At 38.9% G+C, this 22542-nt stretch overlaps 1 protein-coding gene across 2 annotated transcripts in view; it reads right to left on the bottom strand.

The window, feature by feature from the left end:
• The window catches only part of LOC126829678 (major facilitator superfamily domain-containing protein 8), a 49655-nt gene extending 27522 nt beyond the window's left edge, over positions 1-22133 (bottom strand). Inside the window, exons 1-4 of one of the 2 annotated variants that reach the window (XM_050559761.1) lie at positions 22046-22133; positions 10673-10723; positions 3320-3464; positions 1581-1824 (exon numbers count right to left, since the gene is read on the bottom strand). In XM_050559761.1, the coding sequence (XP_050415718.1) occupies positions 1581-1824; positions 3320-3464; positions 10673-10723; positions 22046-22128 (523 nt within the window). In that variant the 5' untranslated portion in view covers positions 22129-22133. Of the gene's footprint in view, positions 1-1580; positions 1825-3319; positions 3465-8352; positions 8494-10672; positions 10724-22045 lie in introns of those variants that run through there. The other variant, XM_050559759.2, reaches the window with a different exon arrangement.
• Positions 22134-22542: the final 409 nt, after the last annotated feature.

Here is a 22542-nt window from a genome sequence, read left to right as displayed (position 1 = left end):
AAATAATATAATAGGGGTCAATTTATTGTAGCGTTCAAGGGTTTTATTCTTTAGATTTGAGCTGATAAGTGACATGGGGTGTTGGATAAAAAAAAAACGACATCATAAAACCAATTCGACATCTTCCGTTTCTATCTCAGACCTAAGTTAGTCGAGGGGAGGGGGTGGCCGAATGATTAGCGCGTGCGTGTTGTATCATAAGGTCTGTCGTTGAGTCAACTAGCGTGGTTTCGATTCCCCGGTTGTACGTGACAAGGAGTAGGGTCACCTGTCCAAACTCGAGGGTTTTCTCCGGGTCCTCCGGTTTCCTCCCAGAGACAGACACGATCACTTGGCACTAAAAAGTAAGTGATTGTGCACACATAACATACAAACAATATTTTGGAAATGAAATGAAATGGGGTTTAACGTCCTACTGTTCTGCTCCTATACTGGACTAATGAAGACGGGCATACACCATACAGTGTGCTATGAGGGGAATTTTGCCCGGGCAGCGGCGCTACGGCCTACTCTTATATCGAATTCCAACTGCCAAGGGATATTTTACGTGCACGCCATGTGTACACGGGACCTCGGTTTTTCGTCCCATCCGAACGACTAGACAGCTGTCCTTGTCAGGCCCTCCGTCCTGCATCACTGACAAGGGGAAACCACGTCGGAAAATCGGGATGAACTTTCTCGGCCAATGCAGGGATCGAACACCCGACCTCCAGGCTAGCGAGCCAGCGTCTTACCTACTTAGCCACGTGATCCCCCACAATATTTTGGACATTATAGTATTTTGGTTGTCGACATTATAGTATTTTGGTTGTCGTGCTCGATACCGATATGTGGATACTTCTAGAAACGGAGTGTATATAAAATAAACTAGTTATTGCTTTCCATAAAGAATATGTTCTGTTATTGACGCAATGCTATTTCTTGGCAGCTAATTAAATGTCTTTACAGAAGAAAGAAACTTGTTTTGTTACTATATTACCAGGAATTCTTCCGCCTGGCAGGTGCCCGGCGTCATTAGCAGAAACACATTAAATATCATTTCATTTATTTTAATCAAATGTGGCTATACTCCGCGATACTCTGGGAAAAGGCGCCAAAGAATTCGTGGGTTTCATTCCTATTATTGGAAACGCATACCTTAAAATGATGGACGTCATAACGGAAACCAGAACTAGTGACTGGACTGGCACCATTCTGATAAAAATGTCTGGTCACGAACTGTAATATATGGCATGGCCACACAAACATAGATACGTCACTATTTTGGTGGGGTTGGATGGCGGAATGGTTAGCACGTGCGCGCTGTATCATAAGGTCTGTCATTAAGGCAACTGGCGTGGTTTCGATTCCCTGGTGGTACGTGACATAGAGTAGGATCACCTGTCCAACTTCGTGGGTTTCCACCGGTTTCCACCCACCGCTAAAGACCCCTACGCGCGAGCAAATTAGTGAAAAAAATTGAACCATATGTTAGTCCCGAAATGACCTTGTTTGTGTCGAGTAGACGTTAATCTCCCTCTCTCTCTCTCTCTCTCTCTCTCTCTTCGGAATATTTATAAGAATATTTAAAGGGTATTTACCTGCACCGAACCCAACTAAAGCTCTAGCTAGTAATAGATAATATTGTCGTGTATCTGGAAAACTCTCTATATAAGCATACATTATATTAGCTACAATATTGATACCGATAGACAGTAGTAGCGGCCATCTTGTCGTATTAAATCTGTTGGACCAGAAACCAAACAACGGTGAAGCTACTAGCTGACCTAAACTATATCCAGCTACAATCCAACCAAAGAAATCAGCCGATGCCTTCCGATCCACCTGATGAAATAATAATAATAATAATAATGATAATAATTTATAGTTCCGTGGCGCTTGTAAATCTGTCCCGTTGCTCTGCTCTATGGCGCTTGTGAAGCTGCTCCGTGGCGCTTGTAAATCTGCTCCGTGGCGCTTGTAAATCTGATCCATGGCGATTGTAAATCTGCCCAGTGGCTCTGCTCTGTGGCGCTTGTAAAGCTGCTCTGTGGCGCTGCTTTGTACATACAACAATTACATGATTATAAACAGACATAATAAAAACTATAGAATATATATATTTAGACAGAGATGGGGTTTAACGTCCACTCGACACAAATTAGGTAATTTCGGGACTAACATATGGTTCAATTTTATTTCAATAGTTCGCTTGTGCGTAGGGATCTTTAGCAGTGGGCGGAAACCGTAGGACTCGCAAAAACCCATGAGGTTGGACCAGCGGGGAATAGAAACCACACCACTTGACTCAATGACAGACTTACTGATCCAACACAAACGCGTTAACCATTCGACCACCCAATCCCCATTACTGAATATACACCCAAAATATAGCAGAGTACAGATAGAATACCATAAAACAGAGTACAGATAGAATACTATAAAACAACTAAATATTGATTAGCGAGAAAGAAGGAGACCTTTTATACCACAATAAATATACTGGAAATATGATTAAATTTCTAATTAGTACTGTAATAAGTTAATACGTGTTCTCGGTTTCATAGAGAGTCATCTATCAGACACCGGAAATACAATAAGGAAGGAAGGGTTGTTCTAAGAGTTACCCATTAGACACAGGAAATACAATAAGGAAGCACAAGTTGTTCTAAGAGTTATCCATTAGACACCGGTAATACTATAAGGAAGCACAAGTTGTTCTAAGAGCGATTCATCAAACATACTCCGGAAATATAATAAGGAAGGACGGATGTGCGAATGGAACCCATTTCAATAGCCCTTCCTTTATTCGTTCGGCGCGGAATTATAATCATTGATAAGACTGTTCTGGTAAAATGGCATCCTGGAAACCATTTCGCGGCAGACGAGTTTGACATTTGATACATATTGCACACGTAAATATCAAGATTTTGATAATGGAATATACTGTGGGACTTTCATAAGAATCCTTGCCTTAATTTGCCATGTTATGTTGGGGGACATCTTTAAATATATGTACAATGTGTTATTTGTAGCCGAGATCGAAGCATTTGCATCTGTTATTAGCCAAGATCGAAGCCTTTGCAACTGTTATTATACGAGATCGAAGCCTTGGCATCTGTTATTAGCCGAGGTGGAAACCTTTCCATCAGTTATTAGCCGAGGTCGATCGAAGCCTTTGCATCTGTTATTAGCCGAGGTTGAAGTCTTGTCATCATCTGTTTACAAATCTAATACAATGCATGACTCACGATTTTACCATGAAATTTCACCAACCATTATTTTATCAAGTAATTATTCAAGGATGGATCCACGGCCATGTATGGTTTTCTGGACTTACCAGTTCCAAATAAGGCCATAATGATGCCATGGTGATAGTAAACGTCACACTGCTCAGAAACATTGTTAAATACATGATACGTATAGACCGCCATCTTGCTTTTTTTTTGTCTGGTGGTTCAAATATTCTTGGGTCTTCATTTACACTGAAAGAATTTGAAAGAATTTTAAAAATACCATCATCACCTTCTGTTTTCAACAACTGATGGCATAGAAGGACAATTGTGACGTTTAAATGGACAAAGGCCCAATCTTCCACGTATATGTTCGCGTCCACGTATAAGAAACCTGGGTAGTTGGCAGGAGCGTGTTAAAAAATTTCCGGAATTTCCCTCTTCCATATCACGATTGGACGTTAAACCTCATTGCATTTCGGTGTAAGATAACAAATAAAGGTTTTAGTTTTATCCCGTTAGGTTCAAACCGAGGTGAATTAATGCATACAGTATATTGTATACTACGGAAAACCTTTATCCCGAACCTTTTTCCCAAATTCCAACTGCAAGGGATATTTTACGTGCACACCAAAGTTTACACAGGATCTCCATTTTTCGTCCCATTCGAACGACTATACGTTGTTCCTTGCCAGGTCCTTTATCCGGACCCACTGACAAGGGGGAAACCACACCGGATAATCCTGATGATCTTTCTCGAACAACAGGTGTAAATAGAAGTATGGCCAGCAGAATACGGTACATCTTCAGTGGCCCCAAATCACTATACCATGGGTTCATAGAGGGGTTAACGCGTATTCAAATTGTCTGCCCTTGATCGTAGCTTGATTCTGCGAACTAATCAAAAAACAATTTACAAACCAGTCTTACGTTCAAAACAATATGGCAGCTTGTTCACTCGATTCTGAGAAATTTTGCAAGAAATTTAATACAAAGAAGTGACATGCACACAAACACAAGTCCTTGAACATCTTTTCAATAGGAAAGATGTTTTTACGCCAGTCAAAACAGGCAGGTATGCTATAAAGCTTATTGTTCGATAAAAATAGCACAATCTGGGGTCTGGGGATGCCGAGAATGAATACGGTCGTGATAGAAAGTTTGTTAGATAACGCCATAGATAAATGAAAGGATATAATTAGATATGAATGTTAGTATTACCTATATAAATATATTGATATATGTCACGTGATTACTTAGATTAAATGATATGTCAGTGTTAACTATAGATGTCACGCGATATATATGTCACGTGGATTACCAGTTGTTACACGTGACCTATCATATGATCTATATAGACAAGTATGTTATTATATATACGATAGATGTAACTTTAACTGTTATAACATGTGAACCATATTTAATCCTATTATAACCATTCGTATTATTACATATTTAAGTCTATAATAACCATTTGTATTATTACATATTTAAGTCTATAATAACCGTTCGTATTATTACATTTTTAAATCTATGATAACCGTTCGTATTATTACAAGTCTATAATAATCGTTCGTATTATTACAAGTCTATAATAACCATTCGTATTATTACATATTTAATCCTATGATAACCGTTCGTATTATTAAATATTCAAGCCTATAACAGCCGTTCGTATTATTATATATTCAAGCCTATAATAACCATTTTGTATTATTATATATTTAATCCTATATAGTAATAACCATTCGTATTATTACACATTCAAGCTTATATAGTAATAATCATTGAATTGTTAGATATTTTATCCTATATAGTAATAATCATTGAATTGTTAGATATTTTAGCCTATAATAACCGTTCGTTGTGTTACATATTTAACCATTCGGATTATTACATATATTACATATTTGAACCCTATGGTAATAACCATTGGTCTTATTACATATTAGGGGGGTTGGATGGCCGAATGGTTAGCACGTGCGCGTGCTGTATCATAAGGCCTGTCATTGAGTCAACTGGCGTGGTTTCGAATCCCAGGTTGTACGTGACAAAGAGTAGGGTCGCCTGTCCAACCTCGTGGGTTTTCTCCGGGTCCTCCGGTTTCCTCCCACTGCTAAACACCCCTACGCGCAAGCGAATTATTGAAATAAAATTAAACCATATATTAGTCCCGAAATGACCTAGTTTGTGTCGAGTGGACGATAAACCCCATTTCTCTCTCTCTCTCTCTCTCTCTCTCTCTCTCTCCTCTCTCTCTCTCTCTCTCTCTCTCTCTCTCTATTACGTATTCATATCTATATAGGAGGGTAGTAATAACCATTTGTATTATAACATATTTAAAGCCTATAATAATAACTTGCCGTATTATTTCATATTCAATAAGAAAGATCTAGCGATTTAGAGAAAGTGTTATTTTATCATGATCAGATAAGAAGTGACCTTTGTTCGCCAACCTATTGTTAGGGCGCTGATGTAACTATTTAAAGATACATTATGTAAGATTTAGATAAAGAACTAGCCATTCTTGCTATAATAGTTCGAAAGTAAATGATGTAAAATGAATAATTTGAAAATTTCATTCAAATTCCTCTATTGCAAGCGAAGCTATTAGCCTTTGAAGGTTTGACAGACGTGTGCAATATTTTCAACCACCGTACTGGTTGATCGAAGCTAAGTCTCGGTCCTCCATATTTGATTAAATCAAAGTATCGCTGAACCATTCTAATCTATTTAATATCGGAGAAATCTGATGCCATCGAGAGTTGATTAATGCCTAGATCAGTTAATTAATGTCTAATTAATACTTTAGAAAACATTCCAGGCCTAAAGAAAGACTTGCAATAGGCAGATTTAGCTCTTGCATAATGTATGTTTAAGGTTAGGTTGACAATCATAAACACAATCCCTGATGAGTAGAAACAAGAAACAACAATGTCTAACTTAATGAAACCTTCGGAAGCCAACATATTTAAATGTTCATTGTTCGGCTAAATCTTTTTGTTAAGGCCGGCTCAATTTCCCTCAAGGTCGCTGAGATGTAAATAATGTTAGGGCACGTGATTGTTGGCGAGATTGTAGGTTATGGTCAGGGTAAGCATTGGGGCTAGGTCTAGGGTTAGGGCTGGGATTAGTGCTAGCCCTGTTTACATATCGCGACCTATGACGAAATATTAGACAGGGCCCTTATTCACGAAAACTTAAACTAAATTACAACCGAAATTTTATGAAATACTGCAACTTCATTGGATATATGCAAATTGATTTTACTGGTCAGCCAATCGAATTGCAGTATTTCTTAAAATTTCGATTGTATCTTAGTTTAAGTTTTCGTGAATAAGGGCCCTGACCTTATCATTTAGCACTAATCTGATATTCCCATGAGGGGTGATGGGGGGGGGGGGCGGATGAGGGATTCGAGAAGTTGGATGGGAATGTTGATGCGGGATGCAGTGGGTATGTGTGTTTGTGTGTCGGGTGCGGGGCTACACTAATATTTATATAACTAATATTCGTTATGTTATGTCCTAATCAGGCCCCTGTGGCGGAAAATATTAGACAATGATTAAACAGTTGTTGAGTTCATACTATTGTTTTTTATACTGAGAGCTGAAATCTTTACTTTTATTCTAATATTTCTATGATATACATGTGTTAAATTCCACCAACGTCATTATATTTCATATATAGAGTACATAAATCATTCGTCATGCTCCAAGCTACTTTTATTGAATTACATATATGTGACATATACCACTGTCCTCTATGTTATTCACGTTATTATTCCATTTATAAACGTTTATACAATATAACAATGTTACTGCCCAAAATGCACTGCCGGAGTTATCTATGTGCATGGTAGGCTGAAGGCTAGGGCCTCAAGAACTAGGGATGGGGGAGGGGGCGCCAGTCAAAGGTTTATACTATTTTTGACACTGTCATAGGTCGTCTCATACTCACTGTAGTTTAAACATTCGTCATTATCCTCGACTCTGCTTAATTGATTTTAAAACGCCTCTTCATCTTCCTCTAGTCTAGAGGTTGGGGGATTATGTGTGGCCTAGGACCTTTCTTGGTCACAATCCGGCGTTTCTAATTGGTTTAACGAAGACCATTGGTATTATTGACTCTGGGATAAAGTTTAACATGCACCATCGTACTTTGAACCAGGAACTGAATATAAAGTCACCGCAGACATCTTGAAATGGGAAGTCCGTCAATCAATGCGCAATTGTCCAAGGAATAAGTATGCAAAGTCGATCGTACTTGAATTGTCGGAACCCTGGACTCTTTTCGAATCGCGTAGACCCATGCAAAAGAACAACAAGGTTAGTAGTGGTTGGGGCCCAGTTACTGGTCCAGCAACAACAAGACTAATAGTGGTTGGGGCCCAGTTACTGGTCCAGCAACAACAAGACTAATAGTGGTTGGGGCCCAGTTACTGGTCCAGCAACAACAAGACTAATAGTGGTTGGGGCCCAGTTACTGGTCCAGCAACAACAAGACTAATAGTGGTTGGGGCCCAGTTACTGGTCCAGCAACAACAAGACTAATAGTGGTTGTGGCCCAGTTTCTGGTCCAGCAACAACAAGACTAATAGTGGTTGGGGCCCAGTTACTGGTCCAGCAACAACAAGACTAATAGTGGTTGGGGCCCAGTTACTGGTCCAGCAACAACAAGACTAATAGTGGTTGGGGCCCAGTTACTGGTCCAGCAACAACAAGACTAATAGTGGTTGGGGCCCAGTTACTGGTCCAGCAACAACAAGACTAATAGTGGTTGGGGCCCAGTTACTGGTCCAGCAACAACAAGACTAATAGTGGTTGGGGCCCAGTTACTGGTCCAGCAACAAGAAGATTAGGTCCAGTTACTATCATTTAAAGTGTTATCAAAACAAATTATTATGCATGTTAAATACGCCATGCAGTGTGCTATGGGAGACATTTTGACACGACAGCGACGCTATACGACCTCCTCTTATGTCGACTCCCAGGAGATATCCAAAGTACTTACGTCAGATCAGCTAAATCTACGAGTACGTCTAGGTCACAGAAGTTTGATCTAATATCAATATATTATACAATTGTTGTATTCTAGTATTCTAGTTATAATATCTATAAATATATATGATGAGTCTTACCCCGAGGCGACAGACGGGGAATCGTGGTCTAAAAGATGTGTCCTTTCATTCGGAAGTTTATCATATCCATTACTCCCGTGCTTATTCATATTTCACGTATATTGGTCCAGACATGAAGTGATGCGGAGAACAGCCATAAGTACATGTATCATCATACTAATTATCATATATTCGCTATCAGGTCAAAGTTCAGAGTATATCAGTTTTACTGTATATACATGTATGGTCTATTATTCTCGTGGTTTGATAGACTAGGTAGATAAATTACTGATGCATAACTAAATGATATATAAGCTTAAAGGGGCGCAGACTCGATGATCTATGTAAACGTTATATTTTTAGATCTCGCGGCCGTTCTAATCCATGTAAATCACCTCCACCCGATGGTCTAGAGAGAGTTGATTATGAGAAAGAAAGAAATGGAGTTTAACGCCCACTCGACACAAACTAGGTCATTTCGGGACTAACATATGGTTTAATTTTATTTCAATAATTCGCTTGCGCGTAGGGGTCTTTAGCAGTGGGAGGACCCGGAGAAAACCCACGAGGTTGGACAGGCGACCCTACTCCTTATCATGTACAACCGGGGATTCGAAACCACGCCATATTGATATAATATTGATATTATCGAATATTATTGATAATATCGAATATTATTGATAATATCGAATATTATTGATAATATTGAGTTAGAGGTTAAGTTCCTTATAAAGGAGATCCCGTGTATACATTGGCGTACACGTAAAAGATTCCTTGACAGTTGGAATTCGATATAAGAGTAGGCCGTAGCGCCGCTGCCTGGGCAAAATTTCCCACATACACACAATATATGGCGTATGCCCGTCTTCATTAGCCTAGTTTAGGAGCAGAACAGTAGGACGATAAACCCCATTTCATTTCATTTTCATTTCCTTTAAAAGGACGCTATACGCTTGACTAACAATGCGAAGTTAAATAGGGTTCAAGGTCCAGTTCACACTTGACATTGATCAACATACGGTAATTGTTATTTCTATTATTACGTGCTCAGTACGAGGGAGAGAATGTTGCCCGTGCAGCGACGGATTTCTACTGCCGGGGCTTATTGTACGTTTAGTAATAATTTGTACACGAGGCCTCGCTGGACTAGAAACATACTTTTTGTGCTCAAAGGGACAATATTGGTGTCAGTCATTATCACGTTGTCAGATATCCCCCACAGTCTCATATAACAACTTTTGATCTTCGAAGGAATTATTGGTGAGCAGAAATCCGCCCGTGAATCTGTTATCACTCGTTATATAGAAGGATATGAAATGAAAAGAAATGAAATGGAGTTTAACGTCCTACTGTATAGAAGGATAACTCGTGTTTTCCTTTTGCGTTCGTCACTTCCCTTTTTTGAAAGCTTCATACCACGTCTATCGTAGCAATGATCGCTGTGTTAAAATTATATTTGGAACGTGTTTAACCAGTTCTATCACATATGTGATGATGACTGACACCAATATTGTCCTTTAAAGGGACAATAACACTCTTGCTGGCTTGACAGCTCCAGAAAATAAAAAATAGCATTATTCTAAGTACTAGATGTGTTAGTGTCCAACCTGTTGTGTAAATTATCCATTAAATCCTATTTTACTTGTCCAGAGGGTTCAAAAATATTTTTAAATCCAAGTCACATTTGAAAAGCTTTACGTCAGGCTTTTCAAATCATTTAGTTGAATTTTTCCAATTTTTTAAATTAGGTGTGTTAAGATGAAATTTGTATCATCAATTAATTGGAATATTGTAAAATAGTGCAATTTGTTGACCAGAATAAAGATTGGGATATATTATTCAGTTACAACAAGAGTGGTATTGAGCCTTTAATTAAGTAATTAAGTAATTCATCTATTGTGAACACATATGGTGCTTACTTTCATCATAATATTCTCCATTATTATTATTATTTATAAATAAAACCATGCGGGGATCGGTTGTAAGATGGTCTAACGCGTGCGCTTTAGATCATACGGTCTGTGATTGAGTCAAGTGGCGTGGCTCGATTCTCAGTGTGTACCGTACACGGGTTAGGCTCGCCTGTCCAACCTCAGAGGGGAATTTATCCCGGCTTTCCTCCTAGTCTTTATCTAATTCCAACTGTCAAGGATTATTTTACGTGTCCGCCAAAGTGTACACTAGACCCCGGATTTCCTTCCAATCGACTAAGTAGACAAGACCGAGATCGAACCGGGGACCCCTGGTTATTCAGCCACCAGTGCTTTTATCACTGGGCCACCACCACTATGGCCCCCATTAAATCTATTCCAGGTATAATATGAACCAGGTGGAAACTTACGTGTATTTATTAGAGTTGTTAGTCTCAGGTATATCATCCGAGGTTTTCTCTCTGAAAAAAAAAGAAGCAGATTGAAGTAACGATGTGTTATTTTCAATTTTCGCTAAAATATAAAATTTCTCACGGTTTAATGCATGTTAATATCTACTTAGATTGATTATGTAACATCTAAGGAAGAAAACATAATCACAATACCAACATTAGACAACCTCCCTGCTCGGTGTCAATCCAATTTATAAAGGCCTATCGTTTTGGTTCGCGTACAACAAAATAGCAGTGGGCTTAATACATAGCGAACGGCATAGATCGATGACATTTCTATTCACTATAACTTTGTTAAATACGGAACGGAATTTAACCCCCTTTGGGCCGATTCATTTTCACAATATTACGAAGGGATTTCAATTGCTTAAAGATGCGGTCTGTAAGTGCCCATTCTGCCTATTGCAAGTCTTTATTTTGGCTTCAAATGTTATATAAACTGTTATGATTAGACATTTATTCACATAACAAGCCTATAATCAACTCTCTAGATCATCGCATGTCAGAGATATAAATGGATTAAAAGATAAACTGAATAATCGAGACTTAGTCTCGATTGTCAAGTGCCGAGAGAGAAATGGGGTTTAACGTCCACTCGACACAAACTAGGTCATTTCGTGAGTAACACAGTTTTTTATTTCAATAATTCATTTGCGCGTAGGGGTCTTTAGAAGTGGTAGGCCCGGAGAAAACCCACGAGGTTGGACAAGCGACCCTACTCCTTGTCACCGACAACTGGGGAATTTAAACCCCGTTAGTTGACTCAATGACAAACCGTATGATACAACGCGCACGAGCTAACCATTTAGCCATCCAACCCCCTTTATTTTGATACTATTATAGCAAGAACGGTCAGCTTTTTATCTAAATCTTGCATAATGTATCTTTAATTTTGAATTATCTTTATTTGAAGTAGTATAGCAAGAACGATCAGCTTACATAATGCATCTTTAAAATAGCTCATCGAGACTTTAACAACAGAAGGTCGCAGAAATTATTCGTTAGATATTTCCATTATGAAATAGGGCTTCACTATAGGGCTTTATTATTATCTCAAAATACTCCACATACAAGTCGAATAGAAATAAAATCTCGCTTAACTATCCTATTATATAGTGTCATTATGGAAGATTAGAAAAAGAGTTGACAGTTCTCGCAATAATAGTTATTAAAAAATAGATAAATAGAATATGCTAAAAAAAATTGCTCCTCTCTGAACCGAGATATTAGCCTTTGAATTTGAGGCTAACCTCGATTATCATTACTGAAGTCGATACGATCAAAAAACAAAGTCTCGATTATCCATTTTTGTGTTTAATCATCCGTCACAAAATGTATTCAAATCCAGTAAATATCACTGGCTAACGATGACATCGCGAGTTGATTATGGCCTGGATAAGTTATATAATGTCTAATTAATAATTTAGAAAACATTACAGGCCTAAATTGACAATGGGTGAGCCAGAATCATACACAACTTACGCTGTCTGTCTACAATTAGCTTTCTTAAAAACAGACACGAGAGGAGGAGAGAAATGGGGTTTAACGTCCACTCGACACAAACTAGGTCATTTCGGGACTAACATAATGGTTTGATTTTATTTCAATAATTCGCTTGCGCGTAGGGGTCTTTAGCAGTGGGGGGAAAACGGAGGACCCGGAGAAAACCCACGAGGTTCGACAGGCAACCCTACTTCATGTGACGTACAACCGGGGAAACAAAACCACGCCAGTTGACTCAATGACAGACCTTATGATACAGCGCGCACGTGCTAACCATTCGACCATCCCCCCCCCCCCCCTAAACAGACTCGAAGCAAGTTGACCGATATTTTAAATATTCCAACATTCACGATTTCAGTCGAAACACTAAGTTACTTCTAGTATTTATTCTGCTTTAAGTTTAATGAAATTGGAATATGTTTATTTAGTCTATAATGTTTTCTGTTTTCAACATGGCGACCACTCAGGACAGAGCTCCAATCTCATAGTAAATAGTTCTCCGTGTGCATAATGGGTCAGAATGGGTCTGAACAAAAAAGGTAGTGACAGTAGAACTAACCAGGGTCACTTTATCCGCCTTCAGATTAACCCTGTGGATTAATTAACATATATATGTATTCTAAACAGCAAAAAAAACACCCCAAAACCGTCAGTACGATTTCAAAATCAGAGAGGCACTTTAACCAAATCATTCTAGAAAGCGACTTACTAAATGGATCAAAGCAATTTTTTCTGAACAGTATGTTGACATATTAGTGATTATTTGACCACAATTCCAAGACATTACGAGAAGGTTTAGAGTCTGTACACAGTCTATATATCAGTGTCTAGTGTGTCCACCGTGAGTGTCAATAACAGCAGCGCAGCGTCTGCACATGGAGCGGACCAGACGATTGATGACCGCCATTGGCACCTGGAACCACACTCTCAGAAATGCCTGTCGCAATCCATCGGCTGTTTGCCTCGGTACAATGTTATTAAGTCACCTCTGAATTCCATCCCAAAGATGTTTAATTAAGTTTAAGTCCGGACTAATAGTCTGGAGGCTCGGTGTGTGTGTGTGTGTATGTGTGGGGGGGGGGGGGTCCATCAAATGGGCACAAAACCAGACCCAACTTTTCTAGAGTAGAATTTTGCGTAGAATGCGCTGCCGAGTGGTAATCCGTCCGCTGTTGGGGCGTTTTAGAGACATTCGGGGTCAAGGTCAAACGAGGTCATTTGCACTGAAAGTGAATGCGCAGCTATTCTTATATATCATGAAAACATGCTGAAAAGGATCGAAAGTAATCATTCTTTCAATAAAAATGTTAACTTGCTACATTCATCTTTGTTCTTTGTGACCCCGGAGGTCAAAAAGGTCACATTTTCCAAGAATTTAATAACTTAAAGGACAATATTGGTGTCAGCCATTATCACATATGTGATAGAACTGGTTAAACACATTCCAAGTATAATTTTAACATAGAGATCATTGCTACGGTAGATGCGGTACGAAGGTTTCAAGAAACGGAAAGGACGAAAGAAAAAGGAAAACACGAGTTATTCTTCTATATAACTGACTGAAGTGACGAGTGACAACAGATACACGGGCGAATTTCTGCTCACTGATAATTCCTTCGAAGATCAAAAGTTGTTATATTATGAGACTGTGAGAGGATATCTGACAATTTATAAAAATAATTGACTGTCACTAGTTAAGAGAAAATGAAATAAATAGAAAAAGTCCCTGCATCACCATGTTTTTATTAAGTATAGTATGAATAAAAACAAGGGAATGTACGCACTATTTCTATCTTTCTCATTCTCTTATCTAGTGACATTCAATTATTTTTACAGAAATACCGGGAACTACCAGTTCTTGTTTCCTGGTGTTAACAAGAGAGAGAGAGAGAGAGAGAGAGAGAGAGAATGGGGTTTAACCTCCACTCGAGACCGGAGGACCCTACGCCTTGCCACGTACAACCGGGGAATCGAAACCACGCAGCGCGCACGGACTAACCAGTTGGCCACCCCAACCCCACCTCCGCCTGTTGTCCGATACCCTGGATATCAAATACATCGCTAAAACGCCGAGTTGCTGGACGGTCTGGCTTATCGATTACATGCCTACAATTTATGTAACTTTATTTCCAAAATTTTATCTAAGCAATGCCCTGATTATCTGTTCAATCTTTTGTCTTTCTATGAAACTCCCTACACCAACATTAATAACAAACTAATCTCTCTGCGACCAAAGCTTAATATTGTAAAAAAACAAAACAGCATCCGTTTTAAAGGCTTAAATCTATGGAATTCATTACCATCTTACTTAAAACTGACCACTAACTTAAATTCTTTCACGAGACAACTTTTTAAATATCTTAACTGTCAAAGAATAATACTGATACCCTGATGTCCGTTTATATACAAATAATGTAAAGGTAAATTTTCCTTGGTTCACATTTTTATGCCTTTTGCTATTGTAAGTTATATGTTTTATTATGTGTTATTATATCAGTCTCTTTTGGTGCTGTCATCTTTTGTATTATAATTTCATTCTGATTATTTTATACTCCTATTCACCCCTCTCGTTTATATGTTATTCTATCATCTATTGTATTATATGTTTTCATGAAGGGCAGGATGGTAGAAAGGCTTCTACAGTTTAATTATTATTATTATTAAGTCGCCCATAATCAGAAGATCACACCGGCAAATGCGAGTTTTCGTACAACCAGGGGCCATAATCTCTGAACGTCGAGTCCGAAACATGTGTGGTTTCCCCTTGTCAGTGGTGCAGGGCAAGGAGTCTGACACAAAAACAGCTATCTAATCGTTCGGATGGAACGGACAAAAACGAGGTCTCGTGAACACATTGACTTACACGTAAAAGATCCAATGGTAGTTTCAGTTCGAAATAGGAGTATGCTGTCGTGTCGCTGTATGGACAAACTTGCCTCATAGCACACTGTATGGCGTGTGTCCGTCTTCATTTTGCAAGTCTAACTAAAAGCAAGAATTTTCGTTTACGGTAACATCCCATTCCTAAATTTTGAATATTGGCTGCGCACAGATGTGACTTTCACAATGGCGGATCATTTCAAATGAATTTTTAGAGTTGGATTATTATAAATTTGTGTCGGATGTGGCAATAAATGAGTCCATTTGGCGAACAAAGAAGAATAACGTTGAATCACGGTAAGGATTCCAAAATAGCCTTAGAACCGAGATGAGGGAAAAGCCTTATTTTCATATTACTTGTGTATAGGAGCCGTCAGTAACGAAGGAGAGCATCAGCTCTCAAAGAATTCGTTAATAAAGTAACTACAGACAGCCAAACCGTTTGAACTAGTTCTCGATCTGTACTACTCGGTTCTTATCTTCTTCCACAGCTGGAACCCGACATAGTTCTAGTCTCTAATCAGACGACAGTTTTTAAACAAGTTCTACACTATCTGTCTACTATTAGCTCAGCTTGAGAAAAGTCACGGAGCTGGTTAACCGACATTTTAAGTCCTATATAAATCGACGAATTTAGTAGAAAACACTAATAAAGTATGCTTCGAGAATTTTGAAAAGTATTTTTTTACGCTCCCATTTACTAAAATCTAAAAGGTTTATTAAGGCTCAATGCATCATTTAGCGCTATTAAGAAAGGTTAAACGCAACTAGAAATACAAGTCCAGCTTGACAACGGTAAATTGAAATTTCATCAATCTATGCAACTTTAGCTTAACAAGACGCTGGTGGGGTTTAATCTTACTGTGCCCCCCAATCAACTGGTGTTATAGGGTAGTGGCGTGAAAATTTAAGTAAACAAAGGATTATAGACTGTATCCTTATTAGTACTGTTCCCCTAGTTAAAATTTTATTATTTTAATGATTAAAATATATAAGTTAAGTTCACGTGTCATTGGTTAACGAGTATCTTAAATATTATTCACCTACCTTTCATTCAGACAGTACTCATAAATCAATCAAATATATGATTAGAAACTCACTATCATTATATAAGGATAGTTGTCACCCCCAATTACATTATATCTTTTAAATTGGCTCAAGTTCGCATAGGGTTTATTCCTAATTCTCAAGGAGGTCAAAATTTAGTTAATTTGGGGTATAAGTACAGAGTAAGATATACGAAACCCAATAGCACCAGCAGACTTTTACTGAAAATACAATACTTCAATTGGATAACGGGGGACGATTGCCCCCTAAAAGACGACAATATAAAAGAGTAGAAGAATCTATTAATGATCTAAAAATTAAACTGTTAAATGGAGTAAAAAGTGCAATTGAATATACTGACGCCATATCACATTTAGTAGGGTTATGATTTATGTTTGATACATGCATTTGTTGTTACTTTTATGAAATTTATTGTGAATAAAGTTGTTAATTAGTTTAAACCTAGTAGTTTAAAAAAAAACAGACTATACTTTTAACACCATTGTATTCGATAATCCCCTTGCTTGATTAATCCCCTCATGAGAACAATAGCAGGGGGCACAGTGAGATGTCCCCGCTGGTGGGCCTAGTTTAATTCCGGTTGAATCCAAGCCAGGCGATTATGTGGTATTGTTATTTACATTTTGTTTCCTTAATTAAATGTTCAATAATCAGAGAGAAAGAGAGAGAGAGAGAGAGAGAGAGAGAGAGGAATAAAAACAAGGGAATGTACGCACTATTTCTATTTTTCTCATTTTCTCTTATTTAGTGACATTCAATTATTTTTCTGGTGTTAATCAGGTTCAGGATGTTGGTTTAACATGATGTTGTTCAAGAGAGAGAGAGAGAGAGGGAGAGAGGAAGAGAGAGAGGGGGGGAGGTCGTCCACTCGACACAAACTAGGTTATTTCGGGACGAACATTTTTTTTTATTTCAATAATTCGCTTTCGCGTAGGGGTCTTTATTAGTTGGAGGAAACCAGAGGACACGGAGAAAACCCACGAGGTTGGACAGGCGACCCTACTCCTTGTCACATACTACCGGGGAATCGAAACCACGCCAGTTGACTCAATGACACACCTTATGATACAGCGCGCACGTGCTAACCATTCGGCCATCCAACCCCAAAATAGTGACGTATCTATGTTTGTTTGACCATGACATATATTAGCCTGCAGTTCGTGACCAGACATCGTTATCAGAACGGTGCCAGTCCCATCACTAATTCTGGTTTCCGTTATGACGTCCATCAATTTAAGGTATGTGTTCCAATAATAGGAATGAACCCACGACTGTTTTGGCGCCTTTTCCCAGAGTATCGCGGAGTATAGCCACATTTGATTAAAATAAATGAAATGATATTTAATGTGTTTCTGCTAATGACGCCGGGCACCTGCCAGGCGGAAGAATTCCTGGTAATATAGTAACAAAACAAGTTTCTTTCTTCTGTAAAGACATTTAATTAGCTGCCAAGAAATAGCATTGCGTCAACAACAGAACATATTCTTTATGGAAAGCAATAACTAGTTTATTTTATATACACCACGTTTCTATAAGTATCTATATCAAGCATTACAACCAAAATACATTGACAGTAGAAAGGTTAGTGCTAAATGATAAGGTCAGCTCAATTTTTCGTCATAGTCACGAGATGTAAACAGGGCTAGCGCTAATCCCAACCCTAACCCTGACCCTGGACCTAGCCCCAATGCTTACCCAAGGTCAATGCTTTTGTGTAGACTTAACCTCTCCCCCAAATTCTTAAACCTAACCTACAATCTTGCCAATAATCACGTGCCCTAACCTTATTTACATCTCGGCGACCTTGACGAAAATTGAGCTGGCCTTAACAAATAGATTTAGCCCAGTAAAAGAGGAGTAGGCTAAAACGTCACTTTCCGCCCCGCCCCTCCGACACACCCCTCACTAGACACGCAAACTTACATTACCATATCTATGTCTCAAAATGACGGAAATATTGTGTTGAGGAAATGAAATGAATTGTCTGGACAACGGTGCTACGGTGTACTCTTATATCGAATTCCACCTCCCAAGGGTTCTTTTACGTGCACTACCCATCGTCCCGGCAGAACCATTAAACACACTTTCCATGTCAGACGGAGGGTCTGGTAAGTGTAACGTTCGGATGGGACGAAGAACCGAGGTCCTGTGTACACATTGGCGTGCACGTAAAAGATCCCTTGGCAGTTGGAATTCGATATAAGAGTAGGCCGTAGGGCCGCTGTCCGGGCAAAATTCTCCTCATAGCTCACTGTATGGCGTATGCCCGTCTTCGTTAGACCGGTCAGGAGCAGAACAGTAGGACGTAAAACCCCATTACATTTCATTTCCATATATAGGTGGTGGGGGGGGGGTGACTTGATCTTCTATATCAAAATGAAGAAATAAAAATGGTTGATTATTTTTAACTGGAAAATTTTTTATTTCTATTTTATCTTTAATCGATATACGTTTGTGGTTTCTTGTTTTAAAGAGCTAATTCCGTCTATTGAAGGTCTTCAAATATTATATAAATTTTTAAATAATATGAGAAGTCAAATCTCTAGGCTGTCGGGTGGCTTAAATATTTAATGGGGTAGAACCATCTCGCAATTTTAAATTAAGCGATAAAATTCGATAGAGACACTGTTTATTTTCGTGACAATCTTACTCAACAATCGAGACTATCTTGTTAAAGCTTCAAACACTTGTTGTAAATGAGGGTTTTTATAGAGGTCACGTGATTAGTGTGACGTAACTGATGTTAAATGAGTCACTTATTATACAGCTACCAAACTATCAACACGTCACTACTACAGCTCGTCTGCTTGAGTGTTTGGTGGTTCAACATAGTAAGTCAAGAAATATCACACACTCATAACTTGGACCATAATGAAGTGTTTTGATTGAAATGTTCAATATATTTATTTCTCGTTATCTTTTATTGAACTATTATAGCAAGAACGACCAGCATTTTTATTACCTAAATCTCTCATTTAAAAAATGTGAGTAAATCAATGTCACCATGACAGTCCAAAGGACTGTGGGTACAAAGGTACAAGGGTCCAAAATACGTGCTAACATATGTATTTTTAGGGTAATTAATAAAGGGCTCTTGACAATGTTAATATGTCTAATATAGAAGTGTAAGTTACACGAGATCCTCTAATGAGAAGTGGTACCATGTGTTCTAGAAAGAGTCATAAAGTTATTCAGACTAAGGATGTGTGTAAACTTCCCTTATAAATAATTATTAGAATACGAGAGAGAGCGAGAGATAGAGAGAGAGAGAGATGGGGGAAGAGAGAGAGGGGGTGGAGAAATGGGGTTTAACGTCAACTCGACACAAACTAGGTTATTTCAACAATTCGCTTGCGCGTAGGGCTCTTTAGCAGTGGGAGGAAACCTGAGGAAACTGGAGGACCCGGAGAAAACCAACGAAGTTGGACAGACGACCCCACTCCTTGTCACGTACAACCGGGGAATCGAAACCACGCCAGTTGACTCAATGACAGGCCTTATGATACGGCGCGCTCGCGCAAACCATTCGGCCATCCAACCCCCCGTTAGAATACGGAACATATATACGTTGAAATATAGATCAAGTATTCGGTGTATACGGCATTCTGCACGCAGAGAGCCATCTACTTAGATAATGGATCTCTGTCATAAATGGCCGACATATTGAATAAATATATATCTTATTATTGCAGAAATATAGAACACTTATGTCAGTGTATACGGCATCCTACACACAGAGAACTACATACTTTGAGAATAGAGCTCGGCCCAGAATGCCCGCCATATTAAAGAATAAAATATATTATTATGTGATATGGTTCTGATCGGTTTTCAATTTTTCATACACCACACAAAGACTAAATGATCATGTTCGATTTTATTAAATCGAAGCAGAAGAAATACTTAGGATTTAGGATTTAAAATGTCCGCCCATTACCTTCGTGTCTGTTCTCGAGCCGGGCTAATTGTAGACAGACATCGTAAGTTTCGTATTGTTCTTACCTCAATATCATGTTTCCCAGCTCGTGCAGAAGAAATAGGACGTTAAGTCATCTCTCTCTCTCTCTCTCTCTCTCTCTCTCTCTCTCTCTCTCACCCTCTCCCCCATCTCTCTCTCTCTCTCTCTCTCACCCTCTCCCCTCCCTCTCTCTCTCTCTCTCTCTCTCTCTCAGTCTCACACCCTCTCTCCCCCATCTCTCTCTCTCTCTCTCTCTCAGTCTCACACCCTCTCCCCATCTCTCTCTCTCTCTCTCTCTCTCTCTCTCAGTCTCACACCCTCTCCCCATCTCTCTCTCTCTTCTCTCTCTCTCACCCTCTCCCCTCCCTCTCTCTCTCTCTCTCTCTCTCTCTCTTGTGTTAAGTGGACGTTAAACCCCATCTCTCTCTCTGGCAACACGACAGTAGGAATATTACATATTACAATTGTTGAAGCCATTGTTGAACAACATGATAATCGCAAGTCATCCATTTATTTAGGCATTTTTAATATCAATTTTTATATTTGAATCGATAAGATTATGTTATCACATTAGTTTTGTTATAAAAAACAAGGTTATGCACTATTAATATCAGGCAACAAACTCTTATTATACTGATATCACCTGATGTATGATCCTCCATATCCGGCACTATGGGCGTGAGTTTAGAATATATACATCATTAGGAATTTTACAAAAGTGGTGAGAGAGAGAGAGAGAGAGAAAAATGGGGTTTAACGTTCACTCGACACAAACTAGGTCATTTCGGGACCAACCCATGGTTCTTTAGCAGTGGGAGGAAACCTGAAACCTGGAGCAAACTCACGAGGTTGGACAGGCGACCCTACTCCTTGTCACGTTCTTGACACGCACTTGACTCAATGGCAACCATTGATGCAACGCGCACGCGTTAACCATTCGCCCCACCACACGAATCGTTTATGGTATTGTTCACTGCTTCTCAAAATGAAACTAATTGGGATTTAACGTCCTACTGTTCTGCTCCGATTGGGCTAATGAAGACGGACATACGCCATACAGTGTGCCATGAGGGAAATTTTGCAGGGACATCGGCGCTACGACCTACTCTTATATCGAATTCCATTTGTCAGGGCGTGTTTCACGTGCACGCCAATCTTTAAACAGGACCCCTGTTTTTCGTCCCATCAGAATGACTGGACACTATTTCTGCACCAGAACTTCGGGGGGTGATCAATCCCGGCGTTGACTGAAAATGTTCCCGGGGTCAGTGGCTCAGATGGGACGAAGAACCAAGGCCCGGTGTACACGTAGACGCGCCCTTAAACAAGAATCTTTAATCATTAAACCCCATTTCATTTACACAGAATCAAGATGTTAGCACCCATTTTAATTTCTATTAATAAGGGGTCAAATCAGACCCAGGATCTTCAGACGGGGTTTCCAACTGGTTAATCTATTTGTTAAAGCCAGCTCTGTTTTTGTCAAGGTCGCTGAAATGTAAATAAGGTTAGGGCACGTGATTGTTGGCGAGATTGTAGGTAAGGGTTAGTGTAAGCATGGGGGCTAGGTCCAGGGTTAGAGTTAGGGTTGGGATTAGCGCTAGCCCTGTTTACATACATCTCGTGACCTATGGCGAAAAATTGAGCTGGCCTTATTATATCATTTAGCCCTAACCGAGTTGAACCCTTGACATTAAGCGGAAACGCCACTCTTGGGTCCGCCACAGCACACTGCATTACGTATGTCCTTCTTCATTAACTGTAACGTTGGCACGTTAAACGACATTTCATTTCCAATAATAGTAATGAAAAGTCAAAGCAACCTGTCATTAATGATAAACGCAAAAGTTACAATAATATTAATGAAAAGTCAAAGCAACCTGCCATTAAGAATAAACAAATAAAATGAAAACAATACTTACCCTATTTGACCCTTCAATGAAATATGATAAATGCCATTTGATTGTTTAGAATCCGAGTTGAGTTTTATAGCACAAGTATCCATACATCGATTTAATAATACGTCCAAATGGATTAAAGTATGTGGGTTTTTATCTTTTATATAATCCGTCATTGATAAAGCAGAAAACTCGCTAATGTAGGTATGTGTGGCTTGTTGGTGTTCAAGGGACATTTCATCGAACAGATAACGTCTTTATTTTTATTATTATTATTATTATTACAGCATATTTATAGTGCACCCTTTCATATAACATGTTCAGGGGCACTTTACAAAGTGACAATGTAAATCACACATAAACAACAAGATTATGGGCATGTTAACGATTGTATACAGAGTCAGTTAAAAGCCTGATTAAATAAATGTGTTTTAAGTTGTTTTTTAAAAGAATACAGAGATGTACAACATCTTAAACTAAATGGTAGATTATTCCATAAAACAGGTGCTTGATAACTAAAA

This window comes from Patella vulgata, chromosome 8 (genome assembly GCF_932274485.2).
Source record: "Patella vulgata chromosome 8, xgPatVulg1.2, whole genome shotgun sequence".
NCBI classification, from domain to species: domain Eukaryota; kingdom Metazoa; phylum Mollusca; class Gastropoda; family Patellidae; genus Patella; species Patella vulgata.
This window is presented reverse-complemented; position numbering and strand designations above follow the sequence as displayed.